The sequence below is a fragment of the Homarus americanus genome, unplaced genomic scaffold, assembly GCF_018991925.1.
Source record: "Homarus americanus isolate GMGI-L3 unplaced genomic scaffold, GMGI_Hamer_2.0 scaffold20446, whole genome shotgun sequence".
NCBI classification, from domain to species: domain Eukaryota; kingdom Metazoa; phylum Arthropoda; class Malacostraca; order Decapoda; family Nephropidae; genus Homarus; species Homarus americanus.
This window is the reverse complement of record NW_024739283.1, coordinates 1-18,873: the sequence shown is the minus strand read 5'-3', so window position 1 is coordinate 18,873 and position 18,873 is coordinate 1. Positions and strand designations below refer to the sequence as shown.

At 38.4% G+C, this 18,873-nt stretch overlaps 2 protein-coding genes across 2 annotated transcripts; both read right to left on the bottom strand.

Annotated features, from left to right (window-relative positions):
* Window positions 1-1,490: 1,490 nt before the first annotated feature.
* Window positions 1,491-9,240, bottom strand: LOC121874454 (glycine-rich cell wall structural protein 1.8-like). The gene is made up of 4 exons (XM_042378570.1): window positions 9,015-9,240; window positions 8,707-8,823; window positions 2,272-2,442; window positions 1,491-1,955 (listed from the first exon to the last, which is right to left on the bottom strand). The coding sequence occupies exons 1-4, from the start codon at window positions 9,238-9,240 to the stop codon at window positions 1,774-1,776; spliced, it is 696 nt and encodes a 231-aa protein (XP_042234504.1). The 3' UTR covers window positions 1,491-1,773.
* Window positions 9,241-11,287: 2,047 nt separating this feature from the next.
* Window positions 11,288-14,276, bottom strand: LOC121874453 (heterogeneous nuclear ribonucleoprotein A1-like). Its single transcript, XM_042378569.1, has 2 exons — window positions 13,707-14,276; window positions 11,288-11,347 (listed from the first exon to the last, which is right to left on the bottom strand). The coding sequence occupies exons 1-2, from the start codon at window positions 14,274-14,276 to the stop codon at window positions 11,288-11,290; spliced, it is 630 nt and encodes a 209-aa protein (XP_042234503.1).
* Between the last annotated feature and the right edge of the window lie 4,597 nt (window positions 14,277-18,873).

The window sequence follows — 18,873 nt, the reverse complement described above, 5'->3', positions numbered from 1 at the left end:
ATTACGCATCATGAAATCGTATCATAATCGATTACATCCATCTTTACCGTAATCATAAAATTATAGCGCAATCGTAATTGTAATCAATTACATTACCGATGTAATCACCCCATGTGTATGGTAAGACCTCCATCAAACCTATATAGCAATTATAAATCTTGGTTAAGTTTAATTATCGAAATATAGAAGTTGTAAGTTATTATCCAAATTCTCCCGAGTGTAACATGCATATGTAATTTCCATCCACGATGTTATATCAGTGTAACTAATACACACAGTCACTGTAACCAGAGATGCAAAATTAAGGAGCATTAAAAACCTAATGGTAATTAATGGAGTCGATACCCGTGTGTTATTGGGTGTAATGGTTCCTTCTTGTTATCCATAGGTATATAAGGTAACTAATCTTTCATTATATTCCTAAGAAAAAATTTTTTTATCTAAGGGGATCATGATTAATATTCTTTTTCATATATAAAGTTTTCTATGAATCTATTTCGAAATATTTCTTAACTTCAATAAAAAAATAAATATGCTAATTAAAACCTAACAGCATATACTTCAAATAAATCTTACAACACTTTTTCTATAGAATATTGAAAATATTGTAAATATTTTACAATGCAGTAAATCATCCATTCTTTATCTCCTTTACAGATAATAACCTGGATGATAATAAAATATCATCTAATAATAATAGGTTAAACTTGTCAATCTTATCATTGCCATATTTGAAGTCCCTGTTATACATTTACCTGCTAAATTATTTCCATATATGTGTTTATGTGTATTAATAAAATATCGATATTTTAACAGATGGTTAATTGGGCTAACAATAAACATATCCTTACTAATGTCTTCTGGATAACATTAACTATAATGCTCTGTTACATTAATTATATTTTAGTCTTGCAAAAAGACCTCAAACGCCTCAGCACCAGAGCCTGAACCAAACATGAAGTCCCGTTTCTTTTTAAATAAATTTATTAGGAAGCAGCAATTGAACAGTGAATAGACACTGCCATAATGTACGATTTAACAAGAATGGAGCCCAGTAATCGATGTCATTTGCCATGAAACTGTTCCATATATCTTTTACCAGTCTCCCTAGTATTGCCTTTAATCCGAAATTCCTTAAAATATAGATTCATTGGCCTTATTAGTCATACTTCCTCACATAAAACTGATATATCAAATGGACGTATGTGTTTAACCCAGGTATCTGTCGCTGAATTATATCTTGTAAAACTTTTTTTGTTTTTTCTTCAATTTTAAGGTCCATAGAGGAAAGTAAACATTCATAGTCATGTTTTCATGGGAATATCTTAAAAATATATATTCCGTTACTTGTAATACCATAAGTCAATTATACACTCAGTATATTGAAGAATGATGAAGGAATATATTATAAATGGCATCGTTCAAAGTTAACAGTTTATACACTCAGTATAATATTGAAGGTGATGAATCGTATAAAATAAAGGGCATTATTTCAGTTAACAGTTTACTTCTCAACATAATCGTACACACGTTTATAGAAAAAATAAGACAAACTTTTGTAACAGAAACAGTAAATTACATAGATTATAATGTGCAGTAAATTAACTAACATCACATTAGTTTAATGTAATAGAATGATGAACTGAAGAGATGATGTGTTGCGTCATCTGGCTGATACATGTAGATGACAATATGATGAAGGACGATGTCCACACTGTTAATACCAGAGGTAGGAAGTTAGAGAAGAGTACGTCAGTGGAATAGTAGAAATATTTACTTTCCATACATATTGCCACCGCCGCCTCCACCATACATACTGCCACCGCTGCCTCCACCACCAGAGGATCCACCGTAGCCTCCGCCGCCTCCGCTACCTCCACCACCAGAGGATGCACTGTAGCCACCACCACCTCCACCACCAGAGGATCCACGGTAGCCTCCGCCGCCTCCGCTGCCTCCACCACCAGAGGATCCACACCATTAGCCCACCGCCTCCCACCACCAGATGATGATCCACTACCCAGCACTCCTTTCACTTCCACCACAGAGGATCACAGCAACTCCGCCACCTACTGCCTCCACCGCCAGAGGATCCACCGTATCCTCCGCCACCTCCACCACCAGAGGATCCACCGTAACCTCCACCGCTTCCGCTGCCTCCACAGAAGATCCATGTCCTCCGCCGCCCTCCACCACCAGAGATCACATGCCTCCCCCACGCCCGCTTCTGCCTCCACCACCGGTCACCGTATCCTCCGCCGCCTCCGCCACCTCCACCACCAGAGGATCCACCGTAACCTCCACCGCTTCCGCTGCCTCCACCACCAGAGGATCCACCGTAGCCTCCGCCGCCTCCGCTGCCTCCACCACCAGAGGATCCACCGTATCCTCCGCCGCCTCCACCACCAGAGGAACCACCGTAACCTCCACCGCTTCCGCTGCCTGCACCACCAGAGGATCCACCGTATCCTCCGCCGCCTCCACCACCAGAGGATCCACCGTATCCTCCGCCGCCTCCGCCGCTTGAAAGATCTGCATATCCTCCACCACCACCACACTACTGCCACAGAAGGCCCGCCACGCCGCCTCCACCCACCACCCACCACCGTACATGTTCCCTCCGCCGCCGCTGGAGGAACCACCGTAACCTCCACCACCGCCTCCGCTACCACCGCCTCCACCATATCCTCCACCTCCACCAGATGGAGCGCTATATCCTCCACCTCCTCTTCCTCCTCCTCCTCCCCCTCCTCCTCCATGGCCACCTCCGCCACCACCTCCTACGCTGCTATAGCTGCTTCCACCTCCTCCCCCTCCTCCTCCACCATGGCTTCCTCCTCCACCTCTGAAGTCCGCAATACAGGCTACCACCAACACGGCGAGGATCACCACGCCTACACTTCGCCTCTGAAATATCAAGGTTTATGATTGAATATTACTAAATATACTTATATTTGTGTCATGTTATTCTCGGGGCATTTGAACGTAAATGTTCCTTATGAAGTCTCACCTATTATATGTGGAAGAACTGTTGATGGTACACTTTTGGTAATACGATTATTGAGAGAACTCATAATATATATGGACTTAATGTTATGTATTGCGTTTGTGTGTGTAATGTCTTTGTATGGGAATATACCTGTGGCCAAAACTGCTTCCATTCCAGATAACTTTTAAAACATTCAAATTTTTCAATAGAGTTTTAATTTTATCTGGTGAAGTACACCCACATCAAATGATGAGTATCGTGATTGTCCTTTCTACTGTTTGGAACATGTTTAAATTTTTGTTTCTGAGATATTGTTTACACTAAGAACATTTTCAAGTACACGTAACATATCTAAAACACTTTAAAACCATTGTAATTGGTTAGACTTAAAGTTTATTCTCTCGTCTCGTATTTGTCTAACTCATTTCTCTTAGATAAATTATTTGCACTTGGACAAACCTGTTCCGCATTTTGTGCGTTTCATTCTCATCAACACATTTCTCAAACGTTGTGTACAATTCGGCAAACTTAAAGGTGACTGTATAACTGTGCCCTGTGATAGTAGGTAACGAGGTGCTCACCATGTTGCCTCTGCACTCCCCGCCAATCGTCTGACTTCTCTATTGGATCGGGGCCTTTTATATTTTGCACGTCATGACGCAGCTCGGAGTGTTGCTTGCGGCATAATATGTTGCATCCTTGCTTTTGTTTTACCAACAGTGTTATTAGCGGCTAGTCTAAATAAAACACGTGAAATCTTTCACCGAATATCTTCCTCGAATAAAACTAATTAATAATAAGTCTTATCTTTTGGTATTGATTCTAATCTGTGAAGACGTTTAATAACTTCTCTTTAACAAGAATAATTAACTCTTCACCAAACTCAACACTAACTAAACATTATTAACACGCGATAGTGTCAGTAGAGAGATTCTCACCATGCTGCCTGTGAGCTGACTTTGGATGTACTGACTCACACTCTTAGTATTGCAACCTTTATACTCTTCTTGAAGATGTTGCACAATAATATTGCTTAATTTCCTATTACATTTCACGGTCAAGTGCATATCATCTTTATTGTCTTTTATGACTCGGTCGAATCGAGGGAAATAAATTCCTTACAAATCCCCATCTGCGCATCGTGTGTACATTAAGATCTTGTACATGCAGTTATATGCACTATTTTTTAAGTAACGTTCTCCCAACTTAATTTAAAGATACTGACAAAGATTTAAGCCATTTAAATGTTTTCAAAGTAATAACAACTTATGAATAATTATGAACAAACGCACACACACACACACACACACACACACATTGACTTACCAATGAAACTATTCAAGGAGTTCTCCCCGGAGCTTGCTAAACCCCTCTGCTCCATCATCAATGCTTCTCTCAGTCAAGCCAGATGCCCAGCTGACTGGAAGACCTCTTATGTATCACCAGTGCCCAAGTCAACCAGCCCACAATCCTTAAATCAGCTACGACCTATTGCAATCACCCCAATACCCAGCCTAATCTGTGAAAGTTTTGTGTTTGACTGGGCTTATGTTGATATTGCAGGAGTCGTAGACCCTCAGCAATTTGGCAACATGAAAACTTCCTCCACCACTCACTGTCTTGTCAGCCTTCTCGATTACATATACCGCCATCTCGAGAAACGAAAAACGTCTGTAGCTGTCGCCTTCATTGATTTCACTAAAGCGTTCGACCTAGTCGACCACAATATAATCATAAACAAAGCTATTGACCCGGGCTTCGAGAGTTCATACCAGGCTTCATAGATTCCTCAGTGACTGACGCTGTTGTACGCTTCCGAGGGGCTGTCTCCACCTTCCAGTCACTCACCTGTGGCGTCCCCCAAGGCACCAAGATGGGACCACTCTGCTTCCTTATGCTCATCAATGATGCCCTAAGAGAAGCCCCTGCTCGCTGGAAATATGTCGACGACTCCACCATTGGGATCAGCGTCAACAATTCCGCTCCCAACTATACCGCCCTTCAGGATTTATTGAACAGTCTCCAAAACTGGGCCACCAACAACCATGTCACCATCAACCATACCAAGACAATGGTTATGCACATCAACCTCTCCTCCGACATTGTCCCACCTCCTTCCATTACTTTAGGTCCGAACACACTCCAGGTTGTAGATTCCACGAAGCTCCTCGGCGTCACCACAGACAACAAACTAAATTGGAAACCACACGTCAGTGAAGTTGTCAAATCCTCCAGTTTCCGTCTCCACCTCCTCCGCCGACTCAAGTCCCTCGGAGTTCCTGCACCTGAGCTCCTCAGTGTTTACACAACATTCATACTTCCCAAGCTCACCTATGCCTCCCCCACCTGGTCTTCCTCCCTAAATGCCACACAACGTAAACACCTAGAAAAAGTGCAAAGAAGGGCATGCAAGATTATTCTCTCCCCTTCCTACTCCACATATCAAGAAGCGCTCAACACACTGCCCCTTTCGACTCTCACTGACCATCACCACGACCTCATTTGCAAATTTGGTAAGAAGCTTCTACACTATCCTCGACACCGGCTCCTACTACCACCTGAGATCCCTAGCCCGAGAATTGCTGTTCGACACCACAACCGCATCCAGCCCATACGTGCACGAACTGATCGCTATAAGAACAGCCCAGTCCCAACCATTGTAAAAATTATCAATAACATGTAATAAATCAGTGTATTCACTCCCAGTAAACACTGCTCCCTACACTGTCACTATGTTGAAATGAACTGTATTTTGAGCTGATCCCCATCTAAGTTACTATATGTCTTATTTGTGTCACTTATGTCACTTGTATATTATTTGTAATTCGTAACCCATTCCCCAACTATGTAACTGTATATTTTCAGCCTTCTGGCTGCCAAGCCCTTTCAATAAACCGTTAATTACACACACACACACACACACACACACACACACACACACACACACACACACACACACACACATATTTTCAGCCTTTTGGCTGACATGCCCTTTCAATAAGCATTTATATATATACATATATATATACACTAGTAAAATTTATATTACAATAGTAAGTACAAACCGGTATTTCATTTGACAATACTGAGCTCATGATCTTCAATACTGTCATCTACATTCGGTTCTTTATACGACTCGGCAAACATTCACCATCTACATTTTGTCTGTAATATTCTAACTCCTAGTAACCTGTCCGGAGAAAGTGTAGTCAATCAATATTTTCTTAACGTTATTAATGTATATTATGTTCTGTACGTTTTATTTGTGTAAATGAATAGCATTAGATCGTTCTTTAAACTGTCTTTGAAAGAATAGACACAATGTTTCACAACCTTTGACGTATTATTCTTGTCTAAGAAAAAATGAATGTTAAATATGAAATTTAATATTACAGTATTTTTGTTATAATCCACCTTTATTGAAAGTAATATTTTCAGTATATCTGAGTATACAGTATACCACACATTTCATTTTATCAGAGCACTAAATTACTCCCCTTCTATAAGCATTTGTGTTAATAATATTTCAAAACTTCAGAACACTTCAGAGATATTTAGATCAAATACATTTCTGTATTCATGATTTCCACATTAATCTTATGAAAATTTAGATTCATCTATTAAAGATTTGTTTTCGTGTCTATTGAATACTCACACCATTATGTCTACCTTTTTCATCACTCAGAAAATATGATTAAATTGTACCAGGTTGACAAACAGGTCTGTAAAATGAGTTTTTATAGTACTTTTGTTTATTTATGAACTTTCCTTTTGAAGTAATCATAAATGTAATCATAATTACGCATCATGAAATCGTAATCATAATCGATTACATCCACCTTTATCGTAATCATAATCATAATCATAAAATTATAACCCAATCGTAAATGTAATCAATTACATTACCGATGTAATCACCCCATGAGTATGGTAAGACCTCCAACAAATCTGTATAGCAATTACAAATCTTGGTTAAGTTTAATTATCGAACTATAGAAGTTGTAAATTATTATCCAAATTCTCCCGAGTGTAACATGCATATGTAATTTCCATCCTCGATGTTATATCAGTGTAACTGATACACACATTCACTGTAACTAGAGATGCAAAATTAAGGAGCATTAGAAACCTAATGGTAATTAATGGAGTCGATACCCGTGTGTTATTGGGTGTAATGTTTCCTTCTTGTTATCCATAGGTAGATAAGTTAACTAATCTTTTATGATTTTCCTAAGTAAAGTTTTTTATATCTACGGGGATAATGATTAATATTCTTTTTCATATATAAAGTTTTCTATGAATCTTTTTCGAAATATTTCTTAACTTAAATAAAAAACTAAATATGCTAATTAAAGCCTAACATCATATACTTCAAATAAATCTTACAACACCTTTTCTATAGAATATTGAAAATATTGTAAATATTTTACAATGCAGTAAATCATCCATTCTTTATCTCCTTTATAGATAATAACCTGGATGATAATAAAATATCATCTAATAATAATAGATTAAACTTGTCGATCTTATCATTGCCATATATGAAGTCCCTGAAATACATTTACCTGCTAAATTATTTACATGTATGTGTTCATGTGTATTAATAAAATATCGATATTTTAACAGATGGTTAATTGGGCTAACAATAAACATATCCTTACTAATGTCTTCTGGATAACATTAACTATAATGCTCTGTTACATTAATTATATTTTAGTCGTGCTAAAAGGCCTCAATCGCCTCAGCACCAGAGCCTGAACCAAACATGAAGTCCCGTTTCTTTTTAAATAAACTTATTAGGAAGCAGCAATTGAACAGTGAATAGACACTGCCATAATGTACGATTTAACATGAATGGAGCCCAGTAATCGATGTCATTTGCCATGAAACTGTGCCATTTATCTTTCACCAGTCTCCCTAGTATTGCCTTTAATCCGAAATTCCCTAAAATACAGACTCATTGGCCTCATTAGTCATACTTCCTCACATAAAACTGATATATCAAATGGACGTATGTGTTTAACCCAGGTATCTGTCGCTGAATTATATCTTGTAAAACTTTTTTTGTTTTTTCCTTCAATTTTAAGCTCCATAGAGGAAAGTAAACATTCATAGTCATGTTTTCATGGGAATATCTTAAAAATATATATTCCGTTACTTGTAATACCATAAGTCAATTATACACTCAGTATATTGAAGAATGATGAAAGAATATAATATAAATGGCATCGTACAGTTAACAGTTTATACACTCAGTATATTAAAGGTGATGGATCAATATAAAATAAAGGGCATTATTTCAGTTAACAGTTTACTTCTCAACATAATCGTACACACGTTTATAGAAAAAATAAGACAAACTTTTGTAACAGAAACAGTAAATTACATAGATTATAATGTGCAGTAAATTAACTAACATCACATTAGTTTAATGTAATAGAATGATGAACTGAAGAGATGATGTGTTGCGTCATCTGGCTGATACATGTAGATGACAATACGATGAAGGACGATGTCCACACTGTTAATACCAGAGGTAGGAAGTTAGAGAAGAGTACGTCAGTGGAATAGTAGAAATATTTACTTTCCATACATACTGCCACCGCCGCCTCCACCATACATACTGCCACCGCTGCCTCCACCACCAGAGGATCCACCGTAGCCTCCGCCGCCTCCGCTACCTCCACCACCAGAGGATGCACTGTAGCCACCGCCACCTCCACCACCAGAGGATCCACGGTAGCCTCCGCCGCCTCCGCTGCCTCCACCACCAGAGGATCCACCGTATCCTCCGCCGCCTCCGCTGCCTCCACCGCCAGAGGATCCACCGTAGCCTGCCGCCTCCACCACCAGAGGATCCACCACTCCTGCTGCCTCCACCGCCAGAGGCCCCAACCTCCAGCCACGCTTCCGCTGCCTCCACCACCAGAGGATCCACCGTATCCTCCGCCGCCTCCACCACCAGAGGAACCACCGTAACCTCCACCGCTTCCGCTGCCTGCACCACCAGAGGATCCACCGTATCCTCCGCCGCCTCCACCACCAGAGGATCCACCGTATCCTCCGCCGCCTCCGCTGCCTCCACCACCAGAGGATCCACCGTATCCTCCGCCGCCTCCACCACCAGAGGATCCACCGTAACCTCCGCCGCTTCCGCCGCTTGAAGATCCACCATATCCTCCACCACCACCACTGCTGCCACCAGAAGACCCGCCATACATACTTCCTCCGCCACCGCCACCACCGTACATGTCCCCTCCGCCGCCGCTGGAGGAACCACCGTAACCTCCACCACCGCCTCCACCATGTCCTCCACCTCCACTTCCTCCTCCACCAGATGGAGCGCTATATCCTCCACCTCCTCTTCCTCCTCCTCCTCCCCCTCCACCTCCATGGCCACCTCCGCCACCACCTCCTACGCTGCTATAGCTGCTTCCACCTCCTCCCCCTCCTCCTCCACCGTGGCTTCCTCCTCCTCCACCATGGCTTCCTCCTCCACCTCTGAAGTCCGCAATACAGGCTACCACCAACACGGCGAGGATCACCACGCCTACACCTCGCCTCTGAAATATCAAGGTGTATGATTGAATATTACTAAATATACTTATATTTGTGTCATGTTATTCTCGGGGCATTTGAACGTAAATGTTCCTTATGAAGTCTCACCTATTATATGTGGAAGAACTGTTGATGGTACAGTTTTGGTAATACGATTATTGAGAGAACTCATAATATATATGGACTTAATGTTATGTACAGCGTTTGTGTGTGTAATGTCTTTGTATGGGAATATACCTGTGGCCAAAACTACTTCCATTCCAGATAACGTTTAAAACATTCAAATTTTTCAATAGAGTTTTAATTTTATCTGGTGAAGTACACCCACATCAAATGATGCGTATCGTGATTGTCCTTTCTACTGTTTGGAACATGTTTAAACTTTTGTTTCTGAGATATTGTTTACACTAAGAACATTTTCAAGTACACGTAACATATCTAAAACACTTTAAAACCATTGTAATTGTTTAGACTTAAAGTTTATTCTCTCGTCTCGTATTTGTCTAACTCATTATTCTTAGATAAATTATTTACACTTGGACAAACCTGTTCCGGATTTTGTGCGTTTGATTCTCATCAACACATTTCTCAAACGTTGTGTACAATTCGGCAAACTTAAAGGTGACTGTATAACTGTGCCCTGTGATAGTAGGTAACGAGGTGCTCACCATGTTGCCTCTGCACTCCCCGCCAATCGTCTGACTTCTCTATTGGATCGGGGCCTTTTATATTTTGCACGTCATGACGCAGCTCGGAGTGTTGCTTGCAGCATAATATGTTGCATCCTTGCTTTTGTTTTACCAACAGTGTTATTAGCGGATAGTCTAAATATATCACGTGAAATCTTTCACCGAATATCTTCCTCGAATAAAACTAATTAATAATAAGTCTTATCTTTTGGTATTGATTCTAATCGTGAAGACGTTTAATAACTTCTCTTTAACAAGAATAATTAACTCTTCACCAAACTCAACACTAACTAAACATTAACACGCGATAGTGTCAGTAGAGAGATTCTCACCATGCTGCCTGTGAGCTGACTTTGGATGTACTGACTCACACTCTTAGTATTGCAACCTTTATACTCTTCTTGAAGATGTTGCACAATAATATTGCTTAATGTCCTATTACATTTCACGGTCAAGTGCATATCATCTTTATTGTCTTTTATGACTCGGTCGAATCGATGGAAATAAATTCTTACAAATCCCCATCTGCGCATCGTGTATACATTAAGATTTTGTACATGCAGTTATATGCACTATTTTTTAAGTAACGTTCTCCCAACTTATTTTAAGGATACTAACAAAGATTTAAGCCATTTAAATGTTTTCAAGGTAATAACAACTTATGAATAATTATGAACAAACGCACACACACACACACACACACACACACACACACATACATATTTTCAGCCTTTTGGCTGACATGCCCTTTCAATAAGCATTTATATATATACATATAGATATATACACTAGTAAAATTTATATTACAATAGTAAGTACAAACCGGTATTTCATTTGACAATACTGAGCTCATGATCTTCAATACTGTCAACTACATTCGGTCCTTTATACGACTCGGGAAACATTCACCATCTACATTATGTCTGTAATATTCTAACTCCTAGTAACCTGTCCGGAGAAAGTGTAGTCAATCAATATTTTCTTAACGTTATTAATGTATATTATGTTCTGTACGTTTTATTTGTGTAAATGAATAGCATTAGATCGTTCTTTAAACTGTCTTTGAAAGAATAGACACAATGTTTCGCAACCTTTGACGTATTATTCTTGTCTAAGAAAAAATGAATGTTAAATATGAAATTTAATATTACAGTATTTTTGTTATAATCCACACATTTCATTTTATCAGAGAACCAAATTACTCCCGTTCTATAAGCATTTGTGTTAATAATATTCCAAAACTTCAGAACACTTCAGAGATATTTAGGTCAAATACATTTCTGTATTCATGATTTCCACATTAATCTTATGAAAATTTAGATCCATCTATTAAAGATTTGTTTTCGTGTCTATTGAATAATCACACCATTATGTCTACCTTTTTCATCACTCAGAAAATATGATTAAATTGTACCAGGTTGACAAACAGGTCTGTAAAATGAATTTTTATAGTACTTTTGTATATTTATGCACTTTCCTTTTGAAGTAATCATAAATGTAATCATAATTACGCATCATGAAATCGTATCATAATCGATTACATCCATCTTTACCGTAATCATAAAATTATAGCGCAATCGTAATTGTAATCAATTACATTACCGATGTAATCACCCCATGTGTATGGTAAGACCTCCATCAAACCTATATAGCAATTATAAATCTTGGTTAAGTTTAATTATCGAAATATAGAAGTTGTAAGTTATTATCCAAATTCTCCCGAGTGTAACATGCATATGTAATTTCCATCCACGATGTTATATCAGTGTAACTAATACACACAGTCACTGTAACCAGAGATGCAAAATTGAGGAGCATTAAAAACCTAATGGTAATTAATGGAGTCGATACCCGTGTGTTATTGGGTGTAATGGTTCCTTCTTGTTATCCATAGGTATATAAGGTAAATAATCTATCATTATATTCCTAAGAAAAGTTTTATATACCTAAGGGGATAATGATTAATATTCTTTTTCATATTTAAAGTTTTCTATGAATCTATTTCGAAATATTTCTTTATTTAAATAAAAAAATAAATATGCTAATTAAAGCCTTACAGCAGATACTTCAAATAAATCTTACAACACTTTTTCTATAGAATATTGAAAATATTGTAAATATTTTACAATGCAGTAAATCATCCATTCTTTATCTCCTTTATAGATAATAACCTGGATGATAATAAAATATCTAATAATAATAGGTTAAACTTGTCGATCTTATCATTGCCATATATGAAGTCCCTGATATACATTTACCTGCTAAATTATTTACATGTATGTGTTCATGTGTATTAATAAAATATCGATATTTTAACAGATGGTTAATTGGGCTAACAATAAACATATCCTTACTAATGTCTTCTGGATAACATTAACTATAATGCTCTGTTACATTAATTACATTTTAGTCTTGCTAAAAGACCTCAAACGCCTCAGCACCAGAGCCTGAACCAAAAGTCCCGTTTCTTTTTAAATAAATTTATTAGGAAGCAGCAATTGAACAGTGAATAGACACTGCCATAATGTACGATTTAACAAGAATGGAGCCCAGTAATCGATGTCATTTGCCATGAAACTGTGCCATATATCTTTTACCAGTCTCCCTAGTATTGCCTTTAATCCGAAATTCCTTAAAATATAGATTCATTGGCCTTATTAGTCATACTTCCTCACATAAAACTGATATATCAAATGGACGTATGTGTTTAACCCAGGTATCTGTCGCTGAATTATATCTTGTAAAACTTTTTTTGTTTTTTCTTCAATTTTAAGGTCCATAGAGGAAAGTAAACATTCATAGTCATGTTTTCATGGGAATATCTTAAAAATATATATTCCGTTACTTGTAATACCATAAGTCAATTATACACTCAGTATATTGAAGATGATGAAAGAATATAATATAAATGGCATCGTACAGTTAACAGTTTATACACTCAGTATATTAAAGGTGATGGATCAATATAAAATAAAGGGCATTATTTCAGTTAACAGTTTACTTCTCAACATAATCGTAAACACGTTTATAGAAAAAATAAGTCAAACTTTTGTAACAGAAACAGTAAATTACATAGATTATAGTGTGCAGTAAAGTAACTAACATCATATTAGTTTAATGTAATAGAATGATGAACTGAAGAGATGATGTGTTGCGTCATCTGGCTGATACATGTAGATGACAATACGATGAAGGACGATGTCCACACTGTTAATACCAGAGGTAGGAAGTTAGAGAAGAGTACGTCAGTGGAGTAGTAGAAATATTTACTTTCCATACATACTGCCACCGCCGCCTCCACCATACATACTGCCACCGCTGCCTCCACCACCAGAGGATCCACCGTAACCTCCGCCTCCTCCGCTACCTCCACCACCAGAGGATCCACCGTAGCCACCGCCGCCTCCACCACCAGAGGATCCACCGTAGCCTCCGCTCGCTCTGTTAGTTTCCACCGCCAGAGGATCTACCGTAGCCTCCGCCGCCTGTTGCCTCCACCGCCAGAGGATCCACTCAGCCTCCTGCTGCCTTCCACCACCAGAGAGTGATCCACTGTGATCCTCCGCCGCCTGCTGTTTCACCGCCAGAGGATCCACTGCACCCCTCCGCTGCCTCCACCACTCAGAGGATCCGCCTGTACCCGCCGCCCGCTGCCTCCACCACCAGAGGATCCACCGTAGCCCCTGCCGCTTCCACTGCCTCCACCACCAGAAGATCCACTGCATCTCCGCCGCTTCCGCTGTTTCTCCACCACCAGGAGGATCCACCGTAGCCCGCCGCCTCCACCACTTCAGAGGATCCACCAGCCTCCGCCGCCTGCTGCCACCACCGCCAGAGGATCCTCTGTAGCCTCCGCCGCCTCCACCACCAGAGGATCCACTATAGCCTCCGCCGCCGCCGCTGCCTCCACCACCAGAGGATCCACCGTAGCCTCCGCCGCTTCCGCCACTTGAAGATCCACCATATCCTCCACCACCACCACTGCTGCCACCAGAAGACCCGCCATACATACTTCCTCCGCCACCGCCACCACCGTACATGTTCCCTCCGCCGCCGCTGGAGGAACCACCGTAACCTCCACCACCGCCTCCGCCACCACCGCCTCCACCATGTCCTCCACCTCCACTTCCTCCTCCACCAGATGGAGCGCTATATCCTCCACCTCCTCTTCCTCCTCTTCCTCCTCCCCCTCCTCCTCCATGGCCACCTCCGCCACCACCTCCTACGCTGCTATAGCTGCTTCCACCTCCTCCCCCTCCTCCTCCACCATGGCTTCCTCCTCCACCTCTGAAGTCCGCGATACAGGCTACCACCAACACGGCGAGGATCACCACGCCTGCACCTTGCCTCTGAAATATCAAGGTGTATGATTGAATATTACTAAATATACTTATATTTGTGTCATGTTATTTTCGGGGCATTTGAACGTAAATGTTCCTTATGAAGTCTCACCTATTATATGTGGAAGAACTGTTGATGGTACACTTTTGGTAATACGATTATTGAGAGAACTCATAATATATATGGACTTAATGTTATGTACAGCGTTTGTGTGTGTAATGTCTTTGTATGGGAATATACCTGTGGCCAAAACTACTTCCATTCCAGATAACTTTTAAAACATTCAAATTTTTCAATTGAGTTTTAATTTTATCTGGTGAAGTACACCCACATCAAATGATGAGTATCGTGATTGTCCTTTCTACTGTTTGGAACATGTTCAAACTTTTGTTTCTGAGATATTGTTTACACTAAGAAAATTTTCAAGTACACGTAACATATCTAAAACACTTTAAAACCATTGTAATTGGTTAGACTTAAAGTTTATTCTCTCGTCTCGTATTTGTCGTACTCATTATTCTTAGATAAATTATTTGCACTTGGACAAACCTGTTCCGCATTTTGTGCATTTCATTCTCATCAACACCTTTCTCAAACGTTGTGTACAATTCGGCAAACTTAAAGGTGACTGTATAACTGTGCCCTGTGATAGTAGGTAACGAGGTGCTCACCATGTTGCCTCTGCGCTCCCCGCCAATCGTCTGACTTCTCTATTGGATCGGGGCCTTTTATATATTGCACGTCATGACGCAGCTCTGAGTGTTGCTTGCGGCATAATATGTTGCATCCTTGCTTTTGTTTTACCAAGAGTGTTATTAGGGTATAGTCTAAATAAATCACGTGAAATCTTTCACCGAATATCTTCCTCGAATAAAACTAATTAAAAAAGTCTTGTCTTTTGGTATTGATTCTAATCGTGAAAACTTTTAATAACTTCTCTTTAACAAGAATAATTAACTCTTCACCAAACTCAACACTAACTAAACATTAACACGTGATAGTGTCAGTAGAGAGATTCTCACCATGCTGCCTGTGAGCTGACTTTGGATGTACTGACTCGCACTCTTAGTATTGCAACCTTTATACTCTTCTTGAAGATGTTGCACAATAATATTGCTTAATGTCCTATTACATTTCACGGTCAAGTGCATATCATCTTTATTGTCTTTCATGACTCGGTCGAATCGAGGGAAATAAATTCCTTTCAAATCCCCATCTGCGCATCGTGTATACATTAAGATTTTCTACATGCAGTTATATGCACTATTTTTTAAGTAACGTTCTCCCAACTTAATTTAAAGATACTGACAAAGATTTAAGCCATTTAAATGTTTTCAAGGTAATAACAACTTATGAATAATTATAAACAAACGCACACACACACACACACACACACACACACACACACACACACATATTTTCAGCCTTTTGGCTGACATGCTCTTTCAATAAGCATTTATATATATATATATATATATATATATATATATATATATATATATATACACACTAAGAAAATTTATATTACAATAGTAATTACAAATCGGTACTTCGTTTGACAATACTGAGCTCATGATCTTCAATACTGTCATCTACATTCGGTCCTTTATACGACTCGGCAAACATTCACCATCTACATTTTGTCTGTAATATTCTAACTCCTAGTAACCTGTCCGGAGAAAGTGTAGTCAATCAATATTTTCTTAACGTTATTAATGTATATTATGTTCTGTACGTATTATTTGTGTAAATGAATAGCATTAGATCGTTCTTTAAACTGTCTTTGAAAGAATAGACACAATGTTTCACAACCTTTGACGTATTATTCTTGTCTAAGAAAAAATGAATGTTAAATATGAAATTTAATATTACAGTATTTTTGTTATAATCCACCTTTATTGAAAGTAATATTTTCAGTATATCAGAGTATGCAGTATACCACACATTTCATTTTATCAGAGCACTAAATTACTCCCCTTCTATAAGCATTTGTGTTAATAATATTTCAAAACTTCAGAATACTTCAGAGATATTTAGGTCAAATACATTTCTGTATTCATGATTTCCACATTAATCTTATGAAAATTTAGATCCATCTATTAAAGATATGTTATCGTGTCTATTGAATACTCACACCATTATGTCTACCTTTTTCATCACTCAGAAAATATGATTAAATTGTACCAGGTTGACAAACAGGTCTGTAAAATGAGTTTTTATAGTACTTTTGTTTATTTATGCACTTTCCTTTTGAAGTAATCATAAATGTAATCATAATTACGCATCATGAAATCGTAATCATAATCGATTACATCCACCTTTACCGTAATCATAATCATAATCATAAAATTATAACCCAATCGTACATGTAATCAATTACATTACCGATGTAATCACCCCATGTGTATGGTAAGACCTCCATCAAACCTATATAGCAATTACAAATTTTGGTTAAATTTAATTATCGAACTATAGAAGTTGTAAATTATTATCCAAATTCTCCAGAGTGTAACATGCATATGTAATTTCCATCCTCGATATTATATCAGTGTAACTAATACACACAGTCACTGTAACCAGAGATGCAAAATTAAGGAGCATTAAAAACCTAATGGTAATTAATGGAGTCGATACCCGTGTGTTATTGGGTGTAATGGTTCCTTCTTGTTATCCATAGGTATATAAGGTAACTAATCTTTCATTATATTCCTAAGAAAAAATTTTTTTATCTAAGGGGATCATGATTAATATTCTTTTTCATATATAAAGTTTTCTATGAATCTATTTCGAAATATTTCTTAACTTCAATAAAAAAATAAATATGCTAATTAAAACCTAACAGCATATACTTCAAATAAATCTTACAACACTTTTTCTATAGAATATTGAAAATATTGTAAATATTTTACAATGCAGTAAATCATCCATTCTTTATCTCCTTTACAGATAATAACCTGGATGATAATAAAATATCATCTAATAATAATAGGTTAAACTTGTCAATCTTATCATTGCCATATTTGAAGTCCCTGTTATACATTTACCTGCTAAATTATTTCCATATATGTGTTTATGTGTATTAATAAAATATCGATATTTTAACAGATGGTTAATTGGGCTAACAATAAACATATCCTTACTAATGTCTTCTGGATAACATTAACTATAATGCTCTGTTACATTAATTATATTTTAGTCTTGCAAAAAGACCTCAAACGCCTCAGCACCAGAGCCTGAACCAAACATGAAGTCCCGTTTCTTTTTAAATAAATTTATTAGGAAGCAGCAATTGAACAGTGAATAGACACTGCCATAATGTACGATTTAACAAGAATGGAGCCCAGTAATCGATGTCATTTGCCATGAAACTGTTCCATATATCTTTTACCAGTCTCCCTAGTATTGCCTTTAATCCGAAATTCCTTAAAATATAGATTCATTGGCCTTATTAGTCATACTTCCTCACATAAAACTGATATATCAAATGGACGTATGTGTTTAACCCAGGTATCTGTCGCTGAATTATATCTTGTAAAACTTTTTTTGTTTTTTCTTCAATTTTAAGGTCCATAGAGGAAAGTAAACATTCATAGTCATGTTTTCATGGGAATATCTTAAAAATATATATTCCGTTACTTGTAATACCATAAGTCAATTATACACTCAGTATATTGAAGAATGATGAAAAATATAATATAAATGTCATTGCGGTTATTTAGTTTATACACTCAGTATATAACAAGGTGATGGATCAATATAAAATAAAGGGCATTATTTCAGTTAACAGTTTACTTCTCAACATAATCGTACACACGTTTATAGAAAAAATAAGACAAACTTTTGTAACAGAAACAGTAAATTACATAGATTATAATGTGCAGTAAATTAACTAACATCACATTAGTTTAATGTAATAGAATGATGAACTGAAGAGATGATGTGTTGCGTCATCTGGCTGATACATGTAGATGACAATACGATGAAGGACGATGTCCACACTGTTAATACCAGAGGTAGGAAGTTAGAGAAGAGTACGTCAGTGGAATAGTAGAAATATTTACTTTCCATACATACTGCCACCGCCGCCTCCACCATACATACTGCCACCGCTGCCTCCACCACCAGAGGATCCACCGTAGCCTCCGCCGCCTCCGCTACCTCCACCACCAGAGGATGCACTGTAGCCACCGCCACCTCCACCACCAGAGGATCCACGGTAGCCTCCGCCGCCTCCGCTGCCTCCACCACCAGAGGATCCACCGTATCCTCCGCCGCCTCCGCTGCCTCCACCGCCAG

Coding starts and splice junctions, on each gene's coding strand:
- LOC121874454 (XM_042378570.1), bottom strand. CDS start 9,240: ATGTACGGTGGTGGCGGTGGCGGAGGAAGTATGTATGGCGGGTCTTCT. Junction 8,824..9,014: donor TGGTGGTGGAGGCGGCGGAG/GATACGGTGGAT, acceptor TGGAGGCGGCAG/GCTACGGTGGATCCTCTGGC. Junction 1,956..2,271: donor TGGATCCTCTGGTGGTGGAG/GTGGCGGAGGCG, acceptor CTGGTGGTGGAG/GCAGCGGAGGCGGCGGAGGC.
- LOC121874453 (XM_042378569.1), bottom strand. CDS start 14,276: ATGTACGGTGGTGGCGGTGGCGGAGGAAGTATGTATGGCGGGTCTTCT. Junction 11,348..13,706: donor AACAGGCGGCGGAGGCTACG/GTAGATCCTCTG, acceptor ATTTTTTCTTAG/ACAAGAATAATACGTCAAAG.